This window comes from Haliotis cracherodii, unplaced genomic scaffold, assembly GCF_022045235.1.
Source record: "Haliotis cracherodii isolate W230 unplaced genomic scaffold, xgHalCrac1.p SCAF_13, whole genome shotgun sequence".
NCBI lineage: Eukaryota > Metazoa > Mollusca > Gastropoda > Lepetellida > Haliotidae > Haliotis > Haliotis cracherodii.
In genome coordinates, this window is record NW_027266268.1 from 40262909 (window position 1) to 40279386 (window position 16478).

The window sequence follows — 16478 nt, forward strand, 5'->3', positions numbered from 1 at the left end:
GTCACACATGCCCTGCAACAAGTGCATCCAATACAGCCCATGCAAGTCTATGATAGCTGGTAAGTCTAGATTACTGCAGTTTGAAGAGAGTCTCTCCTTGAAATCTTTTTTATTATATTTAACAAGATAATTTGACAATTTTTCATTTCATTTCAAACCAGACCTTGTCAGTGTAGCAGGGAGTGGAGTCATCCCACAGGTGACATCCTTACCTTGTCAGTGAAGCAGGGTGTGGAGTCATCCCACAGACGACATCCTTACCTTGTCAGTGTAGCAGGGAGTGGAGTCATCCCACAGACGACATCCTTACCTTGTCAGTGTAGCAGGGAGTGGAGTCATCCCACAGACGACATCCGTACCTTGTCAGTGTAGCAGGGAGTGGAGTCATCCCACAGACGACATCCTTACCTTGTCAGTGTAGCAGGGTGTGGAGTCATCCCACAGACGACATCCTTACCTTGTCAGTGTAGCAGGGTGTGGAGTCATCCCACAGACGACATCCTTACCTTGTCAGTGTAGCAGGGAGTGGAGTCATCCCACAGGTGACATCCTTACCTTGTCAGAGTAGCAGGGTGTGGAGTCATTCCACAGGTGACATCCTTACCTTGTCAGAGTAGCAGGGAGTGGAGTCATCCCACAGACGACATCCTTACCTTGTCAGAGTAGCAGGGTGTGGAGTCATTCCACATATGACATCCATACCTTGTATGCCTGCTTACGAGGTTAACCAATTTGGACATATGGATAAGGCGTCTCATCTCGAATTAGCAGGTCTGTGGTTCGAGTCCCATTACTGACATTGTATTGCCAAATACGTCACAATTGAAGTCCCTTTCTGCACACGACACTGGTCTACTTACCGAATATGCAGAAAACCAAATGTGACGCTGAACATAGCATGTTAACGAAACTTGACTATTATGCAGAGTTTGGAATGGGCAATCGATGACTACCTTTAAAGGGGAGACTGATGTAAAGCAATTCCCCGGGACTGGTTGTTGCCTTTGTTATTGTTTTTTTTCCCCATGAGTACCCGGATAATACGCAACGCAACTGAGCGTGACAAGTGACTGAGCTACCTTCTGCAAGGACAGCAAAATAAACTTGGATCCAATATTTGTTTTACCCATTTTTGAACACTGATTGCTTAACCGTGATCTATAAAGATTTCGACAAAGGGCGCATGTTAATTCATTTCTTCAGCATAAACAAACAGACAAAAAGAACGGCGGAGCTCATCAGTTGTCGTCATTTGGAAATACCCCTGATTGTTATAGGGTTTTTTTTAAAAAGTATCCATGCAGTGAAAGCATTTTCGGATTTCGGATTGCGTCGATAATACAATTACTAATCCCTTGTTGTCATCCACGTTTTCTGGTATAACCCTATACTTGTGTATTTGTTGTCATTTACTTGATTCTCAGTTAATGAATTTATTACAGGTATAATTAGTGGTAGCGCCAGTCCGAATACCTGAGGAAGCTTCCCATTTGGCATTTATTGTGTCTGGGGTAATTATACAATCTAAATCCAGGTTTGAAGTGAGGTGAAGTGTGTGTTATGTAATATGCACGGGGCAACCGAGCAAGAGATGAATGATCAGTTGATTTACTTTTTTTTGTAAATCAGCGGATCGTTCGTAGTCATCAAAGGATTAACAGAAAATACATTCATTGATTAATCACTGTTATCTTGCACGGTGGATATGTCAAAAGTGAATGTTTACATGTCTAGGTTTCTAGGGAATACATTCATATCCTTGCGTGAAGTGCCGATGTAAAAACAACATACTTTGTTCAAAGGGGTAACCGATAATACGTTGATTGATTGCTCATTGTTATCTAACTCAATGGATTTCTTTTTAGGAACCGTGGACGTTATGAAAATAGTAACTGTTGTCACGGGGGCTTTCTCAGCCGACCTTTGAGACTTGACACCTATGTGAAACACCTGAAACAATCTAACTGAACAGTTGAGAAACGAACGCGGGTTATAATATCCCGAAACGATATATATATTTTAAAATATTTGATTGTTACAAAGACACGTGACATCGAATACGTACGTTTCTTTGTACAGCTGCAGACGTTTGGGATACTGTTCCTTCGTGGGGATATTCACGGATATTCACGGATACCAGAGACCATATATCGGTATATGGTCTCTGCGGATACATTCCTCGGACAAGGAAGCGGCCTAACATTATACACACACGATTTCTCCCATTTCCGCGCATTTCTTTCCAAGATGACATTCCTTTACAGGTCTTCAGCAACCCATGCATGATGTAAAGGGCGACTAACGGGATTGGGTGGTCAGGCTCGCCGACTTGATCGATGCATGTCATCGTATCCCTATCCCTTCCGTAGATCGATGGTGATGGTGTCAATCACTGGATTGTCTGGTTCAGACTCGATTATTTACAGACCACCATATAGCTGAAATATTGCTGATTGCGGCGTTAAACAATAAACAAACATACATAGCTATTGGTCCACACGCCGGACTGGACATCCATTACTTTGTAGTCTACAGTGGGTGAGCAATTATTGCTGAACGCGGCATCAGCAATCTTGTCACATTTGACATTTCGCGATGAGAAATGTCTAATGCGACCATATGCAAACAAACATAATATAAGTTATAATATCACTTTTAAAGGTAAAAAGCGGCTGTTCAGATAAAAATCTATATTTTATCATAGTGTTTTGGGGTTTTTTTAATATGATAAAATCAGATGGTTAGATACTGTTCTAAAGCGTTCAGATAAGGAGTGATGGACATTGATCAATCTCATTAAAATCAAATCTTAGTTCTCGCTACCGCTAAACAAAGCTTTGTTTAGCGGTAGCAAGAACTAAGATCTGATTTTATTGAGATTGGGACATTGATATAAATGCTGTCTCACGTTCAAAGTCAACACATTCAAGCAAAATGTGCTCGTTTGTACACACTAACAGATACGCTCTCTAGTTTATACTGCGTTCCCTCTCATGCTTCATGCAAACGGTGTTTACCGGACATGAAGAATGACAGTGGCATATTTCGCATTCTGTTGTCAAATCACAAATGATCATGTCGCCCCTATCGTCTCTAAATAAATATTAGCTGACGTTATGATCATTTCTTGAGAAATGGCACAGAAAGGGTGATTTTCAGACTTTCGCTTCTGTTACATGTAATGTACACTATCGGGGGATATATTTGTTTTCAAAATAAAATCATGTAAATGAAAACGCTCTCGTATCATAATCAGCTCCATCTTCATGACCCAAACAGGGCCTCAACATCCATTTCCGCCTCTGAAGCAAGTCCGCGCATGCGCCACCTACCTTTAAATCCAAGATGGAAGAACTTGTGAACCGTGTCGTGAAATGAACAGTGCGACAGTATTTGAATAGTTTAACGTACATGACTTGATTAAGGATTACCAAACACGAGTCATGGACTCTATTGTAGGATTTGATCCCACTTTGCCAATCGACCTTGATGGCAGGTAGGTTGATGTCATATGGACACCTTTCTCATATTTGAATGTGCGTAGACGTATCGTTTTTGTTTTGGTTGACAGATTGGGCTTTCAAAATACGCGGACTTTTACCTGTCAATTGTGTTATGTCAATAGTACAGGTGAGCGCGCGAACTACGAACTTTCAGTGACGGGTGTGGCTGTATATATTCAAATGGAATGTACATGCGTAGGATTAAACAGGTGTTTATTATGTGTTGTTTTTGTTTGGGAGCTTGTAGGGATGTGTATTGGGATAAGTTTTTATGCCCCAGGACATGAGACGGTTAAAAGTTCGTGAACTTGTTTTCAAGATTCATATACATCGACAGTCAACGTGTAGATTCGAAATCGACCGTTTCAAAGTAATCTTAAGAGTTGTGAGTCAGGGGCCATGTGCCATTCATTTACTGATGGTTCAGATTAGAATATTAATTCAACCTACTGAGAATCTGTAAATTAGCTATGCTTATATATCTGTCCCAAGATTTATCAGTATTTATAATATTTATTTTTCTGACATATGGTTAAATGTGTCAGCGATTTCAGTATGATGAGGGCTTGCCATATCGAATAGCAGATGTTGAATGTAATTTTGATCATACTAATCAATACTGACACATACTGTCCTTGTCATAACACTATTATTAAAAATAACAAATTTAACATGTTTAGAGGTCCATGGATTGTAACACTTCAAGAAGTCAGAAGGGGCCCAGGATCCCCTTAGTTTCTTATGCTGATTACTTGTTATGTTGTTACCATTTAAAATGTTCAAGTGTAGTATCATCTTCATGCTTGATCATAACAGTTCAATATTTGAAGTTATCATGATTATGTATAATTTCCGCTGTGTGGTCTTGGTTTATTCCTCAGCATGTTTCATCGGGATGTATTCAGTTTCAAATAATCCTGATCCAAAGTAAATATGAGCTCTCAAATACTAATTCCCCTCAAGCATATCAACATAGTCAAGTGTGAAGACATTGTCTCTCATTTGAAGTTAGTTCTGCTTGAACAAATCAGGTAATTACACTATTCCAGTGTTGTTTACATTTTATGGAAGTAGTTGTAAGCTAGTCAGCATGTAGTATGTATTGACGTGGAGGATGTTTTGTGAGATGTTGGCATGGTGCCACCACCTCCCGCAAATACAGTGTCGACTTACATGCGTTGGGGAGGGACTGGTTCGTACACAGTGATACTCCACTGTACATGTGAATGCTTATCACACTTATCATTGCTTATTCTCAGTTTCTTGAATGTCAAAATGAATATCTGCTAAACATTTTGAGCATTTTTGATTGAAGTCCCGAATGCATAGGAATTAGCTGTGACAATGTTTGCAATGATTATCATGATTATGGTCCATGCATATTTCCTGCAATGTATTAACATAGTAGGTCCATCTATGATCATGATGATGCACTAGATTCCATTCACCAAGTGAATGTTCATGGTGTTACATTATCATGATTATTACAGCTGCTGTCAATGAATCCGTGCCTTCAATTTTCATGCTTACCTGCCTGTGGCTCTAGAAGGTTAACCATCTTTTTTAACAGTCACAAAATAAACATTTTATTTCTCTTCGGCATGTTCGTTATTCACCATATTTGTCGACCTACCCTAAAAATCCTTGTCAGAATCTTAAAGTTAACGATTATGGGGTTATCAGTCAGTGTTAAGTAATGTGGAGTATACATGTATACTGATGGTTGACTATTGAACTATGAACATGATAAAGACAAGACACTGTTGTTGCTGTGGGAGAGGAGTGGGCACAGGTGTCGTCTCAGGCACCCTGTTTCACATGTTCAGGGATTCTATATATTGATCCTTATGAATCTTAAACGCACTCATTCTGATCATTCGTTGGACTAATGTATTCTATGTATGTTTGAACGCTGATGACTGGGTTATATAGTTTGGACTAATGTATTCTATATATGTGTGAATGCTGATGACTGATTATCAATGACAACTATTTCATTTCGATAAGGGGGCACTGATGGTCCAGTTGTCTAAGGCGTCACGATTCGCTGTGCAGAGTTGCGTCCCTTGGACACGCCAGAAACCTATGATTGTTGGTTCGAATCCCGATTCACCCCGATTATCATGATTATGTTTCTACTTAAAATTCTAGGTTTGTCAGCACCATACCCGTGCTCGTGGGTTTCACCGAAGTGGTAAATGTCTGAGACCTGCATCACTTCGGGCTTCCCTCCCACATGCCGTGATATAACTGGGATATTGTTATAAGCGGCGTTAAACCCAACTCACTCTCTCATGTCGATAATAGTTAATATTTCTCTTCCCATCGACCATATTTCTGATTGTCAATCTTTTTAGCCTGCCCTACACTCGGTACAGGTGTCATTCCAACATGTTCCCCACGGCCTGGATCTGATCTGATCCGTTTCCCAGGTGCACAGGGTTCTTCTCAGCTGTTACAACATAATGGGGCACATGCCTGGCATTCCACACTCCTCCTCATGCAAAAACTCTGCCTTCCTGCTAACACAGTGCAGAAATCTGTTGCTAGGTTACCTGTAAATAAACTTATAGGGAAAACAAAAACCTGTGGTTTATTAGAATGTACTCTGAAGATAATGTTTTCCTAGTAGTAATTCTGATATGTGTTGTTCCAATGAATTCAACACGATTTAAACAATTATGTTTCAACACATGCAGTTGGAATCATGTAGTTGTTTGAATAGTGTTGAATTCATAGGAATCATTGGCTGCTGACTTTTGAGTGTACAAGACGGAAAATGGCTTTTTACATCATAGATGTTTGTGTTACAGTGTTCCCTTGCTGTTTAGCCCTTCAACATGTTCAATATAGCGCTAACTCAGTTATAGCTAGCGGTAACGCATGACCAAAATTTATGTACATTTTTGATAAACTCAAGATTCGCTCTGTTACAATGGTTGTTTCCCCATCGCAAAAAACTCATTGAAAAGGTATGGACTAGTATAATTGGCAGAGCTAACAAGACCAAACAGAATTTTACTAGACTGGGGCATTGGTGTTTATGTGTTTAAACTGACATAATTAATAACATACACATGATGTGAGTCTACAGTACCAGTATATATATCTACACAGAAAGTGGTAGACTTGCACAAGTCTCCAAGGCAATAATTATTAGTTTAAATCATAATTTCTAGATAATGCATGTTATGGAAATAATAAGAACAAGTTGTCCATATAAGAGACTTAGTACTGTCCCCATATCTAGACTTGCCTTTTAGCATGATTAGGATGATAGAATTACTACACATCCATGCACTTTCTTCCACCAAATTCAGTACAGCCTTGGAGCAAGGCTAAGAAAGTGGGGGCGTGTTGGAGGTGTGTTGTTGTTATTGAGATGTGCTGCACAGCCAGGCATATCCTTCCTGGTCTAGTTCAGTAGCTGGCTGTATTTATGTTGTGGTATCAGATTTGTCATGTTTCATCTGGTAAATTCAAAATAACATTCCATCATTTTTAAAGGTCTTCGGTTGCTGGCTTGATACAGATATTTTTTAGTTAAAACTATTTTACACATAATCTTATAAATACATATAGCAGTGTTTGAAATTGTGGCTGAAAGCTCTTTTGTTCACAAGTTAGTGTTAAGAATTATTGGTCTTTAGACCACCATGTACATAATGTAGACACACGTTATATTTATCAAACAGTAGTTAAGTAGCTGCCTAGTGTCTACAACTTCAACACTTTGTCCTGACTATCTTAACACTTTGTACTGACTATCGCCAGGTAATGATTTTATTTCAGTTGCATGAACTCGATGAATGAATCCAAAGGCAGGTTTGTTGTACATCTTGAATTTTGTTAATTGGGACGTGTGATATTGCTTCATTTAACGACATCTTGTACTCTATGGTACAAGGGAAGTCAACCAAGACGTAGTGAGGCCTGGTAGACATGTTGGATCAGGTGTCTTTTTCAGATAAGGGTGTCATTTATAACATGTAGAATGCAGCACAACAGGAGTTATAACATATATAATGCAGCATGACAGGAGTTATAACATACGTAATGCAGCACAACAGGCTTATAACATGGATAATGCAGCACGACAGGAGTTATAACATAGATAATGCAGCACAACAGGGTTTTTTACATATGTAATGCAGCACAACAGGAGTTATAACATATATAATGCAGCACAACAGGCTTTTAACATACGTAATGCAGCACAACAGGAGTTATAAGATAGATAATGCAGCACAACAGGAGTTGTAACATGGATAATGCAGCACAACGGGAGTTATAACATAGATAATGCAGCACAACGGGAGTTGTAACATGTAACCATTATCGGGCAGTCAGACTTGGTTGATGCATATTATCATATCCCATTTGTGTGGATCGATGAAGGGAGCTCACTGTCACCCACTTTGCCATACTTTGGGGTGGGGTATGGGGTTTTTTCAGCTGTTTCTGCCAGTCGTCTGATGAATTACCGGTACCGATGCTCGATTGGAAGTGTCTAATCTGTGCCAAGCACCTTAAAGTCTGCCAGGCAAAACATTTTTGCTGTTATTGTTTGTGTTAATATGTGGACTTGTTGACATGTTTAATGTACAATATCTTGAAAGAAACATGCAAGAAATGGAAGATTGACGTTGGCACAAACTGATTATTCCAAGGGTTTTCCCATAAGCAAACACATTCAAATTGCAGTTTGAGTTTCATAAGAAATATTCAATCTTTTTTGGTTTTCCGTTCAGGGAAGGAGGGTAGAAGAATGGATGGACAGAATCTGCTTCTGAATATTTTCTTTCGTCACACCATCCTACCAATGTTGTTATGGCAGGAGATGACAAGTTGTTTATCGGCACTGTGTTGATGGTTTTCGATTCACAGGGGGCTGTGTTCTTGGTGGTAGAGTATTGTACTGGGAGCGAAACTGTCTTAGATGTGTGCGAGACTGACAGGAAGGAAATACTCGAGGCCTGCATGAGAGTTCACTGCCATGTAAAAGCTTCCTTGTTCAATGTCAGTCACACAACAGCAACATAAACGTAGCAAAAGTGAATAATGAACATAAATCTGGATAGTGTCGTTCCAGATTCGGATTGAACAGGGGTCAGATATGTAAAAGAGTAACTTTCAAATGTAGAAACCAATGTGCATACTGGTTTTTATGTTTTTACTTCCATAAACACAAAAAGTATAAAGTCAATTCTCAACACTTGTCATGTTCCATGGTTGATACTCCTTTGCCTGCTTGCTGCAATGTGCTGTGTCGTGGTATTCTAAGTCAATCATTTGGTGCTGATTATTGAGATGGGCATTCATATTTCAAAGGTGGGATTTCTCTCAGTAAATTCATGACATATTGTAGGCCATGCTTCGACTTTCACATTTACATTGTGATACATAAAATTCATGATTTGTTGTTCAGTTCAATCGTAGCAGTGTTGCAACCTGATACACTCACTCACTGAGAGTCACCCCTTATGAAGTTTGATCCGCCTCCATCCCCTTTCTTTTCCCCCTCCACCGCCCCCCCCCCCCCCCCACCACCACACACACACACAGGAGTACTCAACATCTTCACCTGCTTTAATATTTAATTGTTTTGTTCTGATAGAAATCTCAAGTTTCATAACTGTAGATCAGTTTCCTTTTTGTCCATCAATTATTCAGTTCAGCAAATTACTGCCTTTCATGGGCTGTAGGAAGTGGGTTGTATGCAGCTGGCCTTTAGGAAGGATGGAGAGCGGTTCATGGTGATAGGACACTGACTTGTCAATTTGTCTCAACCTCACCCATAGCTGAACCTCCTTCACTCAATCTCACCCATAGCTGAACCTCCTCCACTCAATATCACCCATAGCTGAACCTCCTTCACTCAATCTCACCCATAGCTGAACCTCCTTCACTCAATCTCACCCATAGCTGAACCACCGTCACTCAATCTCATCCATAGCTGAACCTCCTTCACTCAATCTCACCTATAGCTGAACCTCCTTCACTCAATCTCACCTAAAGCTGAACCTCCTTCACTCAATCTCACCCATAACTGAACCGCCTTCACTCAATCTCACCCATAGCTGAACCTCCTTCACTCAATCTCACCCATAACTGAACCTCCTTCACTCAATCTCACCCATAGCTGAACCCCCTTCACTCAATCTCACCCATAACTGAACCTCCTTCACTCAGTCTCACCCATGGCTGGTAGCTCCTCTCAGTCTCACTCATGGCTGGTAGCTCCTCTCAGTCTCACCCATGGCTGGTAGCTCCTCTCAGTCTCACCCATGGCTGGTAGCTCCTCTCAATCCCACCCATGGCTGGTAGCTCCTCTCAGTCTCACCCATGGCTGTTAGCTCCTCTCAGTCTCACCCATGGCTGGTAGCTCCTCTCAGTCTCACCCATGGCTGGTAGCTCCTCTGAGTCTCACCCATGGCTGGTAGCTCCTCTGAGTCTCACCCATGGCTGGTAGCTCCTCTCAGTCCCACCCATGGCTGGTAGCTCCTCTCAGTCTCACCCATGGGTGGTAGCTCCTCTCAGTCCCACCCATGGCTGGTAGCTCCTCTCAGTCTCACCCATGGCTGGTAGCTCCTCTCAGTCTCACCCATGGCTGATAGCTCCTCTCAGTCTCACCCATGGCTGGTAGCTCCTCTCAGTCTCACCCATGGCTGGTAGCTCCTCTCAGTCTCACCCATGGCTGGTAGCTCCTCTCAGTCTCATCCATGGCTGGTAGCTCCTCTCAGTCCCACCCATGGCTGGTAGCTCCTCTCATTCCCACCCATGGCTGGTAGCTCCTCTCATTCCCACCCATGGCTGGTAGCTCCTCTCAGTCTCACCCATGGCTGGTAGCTCCTCTCAGTCTCACCCATGGCTGGTAGCTCCTCTCAGTCTCACCCATGGCTGATAGCTCCTCTCAGTCTCACCCATGGCTGGTAGCTCCTCTCAGTCTCACCCATGGCTGGTAGCTCCTCTCAGTCCCACCCATGGCTGGTAGCTCCTCTCAGTCTCACCCATGGCTGGTAGCTTTTCTCATTCCCACCCATGAGACTGAATTACCCTCAGACCTTACCGCTTAAGGACCTTACCCCTTCAAGCGTCTGACTAGACCTTAGCCTGCTGCCTCAGTCTGGTGAGACCACCTCTGGGGTCAGATCCTCGGGTCCTTGTTTTCCCATATGACCCTCTCAAGAGTCATTATTTGTATAATATTAAGCTTCCATCTGATAGAGCTCACTGACTTGGTTGGTGCATATCATTGTATCTCAATTGCATGGATCGATGCTCATGATATTAATCACTGGATTGTCTGGTCCAGACTCGATTATTTACAGACAGCCATCATCATGTTCATATAGCTGGAATATTGCCATTTCTTGGTGTCAGTGTGAGAACCATGGTAGTTTATTTTTATATCTGACTCATCATATCAGGAGCATCACACCAGGCCTGCTGAAGTCAGGGTCAACTGAGGTCAGTTAGCCAGCAGGTCCCAGAGCTACAGATAAGCCTTTGGCTGTTTGGGTATTTTAGCCAGGGGTATCCACAAGTTTCAGGGGGTATTTAGATTATTTAAAACTTCTGTCTCTTGACATTTGGGTACTTAACAATACCTGTAAATCATTAAAAACTATATGAATATTAGTCATGGTAGTTCACCCAACTCTGTCTCCTTGCAGCTCCCTCTCTGGGAAGCCATTTTTTGTTATATTTGTTCATTTCTTTAATCACCAATCAGCGATTGATTTAGACATTTGTAAGAAGTGCATTGACTTGGCATCATGTGCTTTTTAATTGGCTTCTATCAGTATGTTTGTTGCACATGTTGCACAAGCTTCTCCAAATGTAACTGTCGGTAAGTGAATTTCATGATCGGCTGATACAGAATCATTTTATCCAACAGATGTAAAATATGCATACAATTATCTTATAGTTGTAATATACGCATTAATTTTATTTCAAAAGTATAGTTTTTGTTACATATTTGATACTCTAGGATTTGATTTGTCTGCATATTTCAGTTTATTTATTTCGTATTTTACCCAAGTACGAAGCTTATCTCAAGCACTGGGTCCAGTGTGATACACTGACAACTGGCCACACATTATCTATGTTATGTCATTTCACACTTTTGTGTCATGATGTCATCACTTTGTCTGACAGTTCGGCAATAATTACCAGAAGCCTTTGTTTTCGGGCCATGCTCAACTCTGCAAAACAAAGTTCCAACAGAAATATTATGTGTCCCTCAAATCAGCTTGATCAGCATGTCTGTTTCTTCTTTTATGATCATTTGACACGATTAGAATGTTTAATGGTGTGGATGAATTAAAGAGTCGAAATCTACCTACCCAACTTCATACCGATCGTGACTTTGTAACATATCTGTAATCAGTGGTAATTTGTTGCCAAATTTGTTATTATAATTTATATACAACAGACATTTCATATTTTCTGTGACTGTCCGCAACAAACAGCTTGGCACTAATTGTGCCATTATTGAAGTTGAAAAACACTATACATATTACCATGATTACACTGTACAAAACATAATCATCAAAGATCTCTTCTGTATTAAGTGCTAGAGAAAGATTTTAAAAAATTAACCAAATTGACAAAAATGATATATTCTTCTACATTTTCACAAATAATGACGTCAACACCATAACTAATACCTGTCACCATGTTTATTACTTCAGGCAATAATGTGCCAAATTAAGTATCTGATGGGAGATATAGGTATGTATGTGTATGTATGAACAAAGCTTATGTTTTATAGTTGTTTCTTAAACATGTTTAACTTCTTGTAAATACTCCCAACATGTTACCATGGTTACCTGTATGATTATCTCAATTTATTATATGTATTTTTACAAAATTGCCCCCATTCCATAATGGAATGTTTCTTACAATAAATACAATCTCATCTTATGGTATGCTAAGTCCACTGTGTTTAAAGAACACTAGTCCTGGTGAAAGTTTTCCAGTCATCTTGTGCAGCAGGAGACAGCATATTTTGTGGAGGTCTTGAAACAGCTGGTGAGATTACTTCCTGGTTAGGGGGAGAGAATGAATTGTTTGTGTATCTTTAATAATCTCTTCCAGGGGCCTCCTAGGGCCACATGTCAAGATAATTGGTTTGGGTGTAAATATCAAACAAATTTGCTGTTACTTTGTAAAATGTACAACAGTATCTCATGTAGCAATAATGAAAGAATGTACATGTTCTGCACAAAGGAGTATTTTCTTAATGGACAAGATGAGAATACATATGGTAAAGCGCCTGTTTGTTGACATTGTCTGGAGATCATCTCAAGGAACAGACATCTGGTAAGATCAGACAGCTGTGGAGCTGAGGTGACGGCAGCTGACCTGGAGTGATGCACTGGTGGCGGGCTGTGATGCACTGGTGGCAGCTGGTTGATGTTCCAGGCTGTGATGGCAGCAACCACACAAAGACTATCAGTGAGATAGCAGAGTGACAAATGTTTGTTGTTGTGTAGCAGTTTCTACACTTCCCTCTTGACTTGGTGTTGACATTTCGGAAGGATGTGAAAATATTTCAGAAACTGATTAAGAACTACACATGCAACAGGAAATTATGACATTTATGAAGCATCTGTCAATTTAATCTATTCTGTTTCCTGGAAAACTTGAGGGGATTCAGTGTAGCACTTGAACAGATCAGAAACAGGAAATAAAACTGATTGTGTACCGTTCGAGCACAACGCCTGATTACACTGCCAAGGATCAAGCAGCCGGGTCCAGGGATGCCATTGTGTCTGTGGACATGATGTAGCAGACTTGATGTAGAGAGACATAAGTGGAGTTATTATTTAGCCACCAGGAACAGTGTGGAGAAATGACAGGCAAGTCAGGACCTACACCTTGGTAATATGTATACTGAAGGTCTGATGTATGATCATGATGATGATATCCAATCATCATGGTCAAGCCAAGGATCACGGTTCAAATTCCGACGTGGGTTCAGTTTGTGAAGCCCCTTTCTCGTGATCTGCTGTGATATGGCTGGAATAGCACAAGTGAAATAAACCTCACTCCCTCACTCCATGCAAGTTTTGTTTACAAGTGTTTGACTAGTCTCAGACTAGTACTGGGCACCTGCAACTCAGTGGTGTTTACAACTGTTTGACTTGCCTCGGAGCTGTGACCTGCAACTCAGTGGTGTTTACAAGTGTTTGACTAGTCTCGGAGCTGTGACCTGCAACTCAGTGGTGTTTACAACTGTTTGACTAGTCTCAGACTAGTACTGGGCACCTGCAACTCAGTGGTGTTTACAACTGTTTGACTTGCCTCGGAGCTGTGACCTGCAACTCAGTGGCGTTTACAACTGTTTGACTAGCCTCAGAGCTGTGACCTGCAACTCAGTGGCATTTACAACTGTTTGACTAGTCTCAGACTAGTACGGGGCACCTGCAGCTCAGTGGTGTTTACAACTGTTTGACCAACCTTTGGAGCTGTGACCTGCAACTCTGTGGCGTTTACAACTGTTTGACTAGCCTCGGAGCTGTGACCTGCAACTCAGTGGTGTTTACAACTGTTTGACTAGCTTCGGAGCTGTGACCTGCAGATCAGTGGTGTTTACAACTGTTTGACTAGTCTCGGAGCTGTGACCTGCAGATCAGTGGTGTTTACAACTGTTTGACTAGCCTCGGAGCTGTGACCTGCAACTCAGTGGTGTTTACAACTGTTTGACTTGCCTCGGAGCTGTGACCTGCAACTCAGTGGTGTTTACAACTGTTTGACTTGCCTCGGAGCTGTGACCTGCAACTCTGTGGTGTTTACAACTGTTTGACTAGCCTCGGAGCTGTGACCTGCAACTCAGTGGTGTTTACAACTGTTTGACTTGCCTCGGAGCTGTGACCTGCAACTCAGTGGTGTTTACAACTGTTTGGCTTGCCTCGGAGCTGTGACCTGCAACTCTGTGGTGTTTACAACTGTTCGACTAGTCTCAGACTAGTACTGGGCACCTGCAACTCAGTGGTGTTTACAACTGTTTGACTTGCCTCGGAGCTGTGACCTGCAACTCAGTGGTGTTTACAACTGTTTGACTAGCCTCGGAGCTGTGACCTGCAACTCAGTGGTGTTTACAACTGTTTGACTTGCCTCGGAGCTGTGACCTGCAACTCAGTGGTGTTTACAACTGTTTGACTTGCCTCGGAGCTGTGACCTGCAACTCAGTGGTGTTTACAACTGTTTGGCTTGCCTCGGAGCTGTGACCTGCAACTCTGTGGTGTTTACAACTGTTCGACTAGTCTCAGACTAGTACTGGGCACCTGCAACTCAGTGGTGTTTACAACTGTTTGACTTGCCTCGGAGCTGTGACCTGCAACTCAGTGGTGTTTACAACTGTTTGACTAGCCTCGGAGCTGTGACCTGCAACTCAGTGGTGTTTACAACTGTTTGACTTGCCTCGGAGCTGTGACCTGCAACTCAGTGGTGTTTACAACTGTTTGACAGGTCTCAGGTTAGTAGCTGCGACCAGCATCTTAGAGTGACAGCCGACAGGTTTACTGGCTTTGCTTTAAACTCTGTTACCATATCCAGTAAAAACTACAGAACTGATGATAGGCCACCGTTGGTTGTTTTGAGATATTCCCATTTACTGTGTGTCATGATAAAATAAATACTTGAAACAAACATGACGTTTGACATGTTGGAAGATAAAACATTTAACTTTTGAACATGTCTGACAGCGATTGGGATCGTTGTCAGACTAAGCTACACAGAGAAGAAAAAGTTTGAGATTTTTCAATCCTCGGTGTTCATCATTGGAGGGACTTATCATTGAAGAATTGTAACTGGCCTCCAGGCTGTGCAGATTGCTGAGAGACTATCAACAGCAGCTCTCCATAGTGTTATTTCTCCACAATCACAAGGCTCAAACTGACACGTCTGTTAGTCAAAGACTAGTTAAGTTCAGGAAGGACAGAGGACATTTCCTTGTGGACTGCCACTTTTACCATTAGGTAGATGGCAAATCTACAGCAGGTCATTTTTGTGGACTAGTGAAAATAGAAAATAATTTCTAACCGTGGAGGCTTGGTTGAAGTAGACAGTGTCGTCTGCCAATACTGGGGATTGTTATGAAATATTCATGTACAGCTCTTATAAGTAAATGCAAAGTCAAGGAAATCTGATATTTACAATTCATGAGACTCTGCCATCAGGAAGACAGTCAGTGAGATGAAAATATTTTGTGTTGGGTGTGGAAATACCTGATGCTGACGGGATGACAACTATCTTCAGGTAATTGACCTTTAAATAATCGGTGCATGGTATCTGGAGTAAATATGACCCCTGAAGATCTGGGTTTGAATTGGTCTTCAGCAAGCCATGCTTGTCTCTCCCCGTGAAGATCCGGGTTTGAATTGTTCTTCAGCAAGCCATGCTTGTCTCTCCCTGTGGAGATCCAGGTTTGAATAGGTCTTCAGCAAGCCATGCTTGTCTCTCCCCGTGAAGATCTGGGTTTGAATTGGTCTTCAGCAAGCCATGTTTGTCTCTCCCTGTGGAGATCCAGGTTTGAATAGGTCTTCAGCAAGCCAAGCTTGTCTCTCCCTGTGGAGATCCGGGTTTGAATAGGTCTTCAGCAAGCCATGTTTGTCTCTCCCTGTGAAGATCCGGGTTTGAATAGGTCTTCAGCAAGCCAAGCTTGTCTCTCCCTGTGAAGATCCAGGTTTGAATTGGTCTTCAGCAAGCCAAGCTTGTCTCCCTGTGGAGATCCGGTTTTGAATAGGTCTTCAGCAAGCCATGCTTGTCTCTCCCCGTGGAGATCTGGGTTTGAATAGGTCTTCAGCAAGCCATGCTTGTCTCTCCCTGTTGAGATCCGGGTTTGAATTGGTCTTCAGCAAGCCATGCTTCCTGTAACAGATGTCTGTGCTTGTCATTAGAGGCGACTAATGGGATCAGGTGATCAGGCTTGCTGACTTTGTTGATGCATGACATCGTATCCCAATT

General features: G+C 41.8%; 1 protein-coding gene across 1 annotated transcript in view; it reads left to right on the top strand.

The window, feature by feature from the left end:
- The first annotated feature begins 3333 nt into the window (after positions 1-3333).
- LOC139459933 (myomegalin-like) overlaps positions 3334-16478 on the top strand; it is a 103898-nt gene continuing 90753 nt past the window's right edge. Inside the window, exon 1 of the mRNA XM_071241669.1 lies at positions 3334-3496. Coding sequence (XP_071097770.1) covers positions 3444-3496 — 53 coding nt within the window. The 5' untranslated portion in view covers positions 3334-3443. The remainder of the gene's footprint in view (positions 3497-16478) is intronic.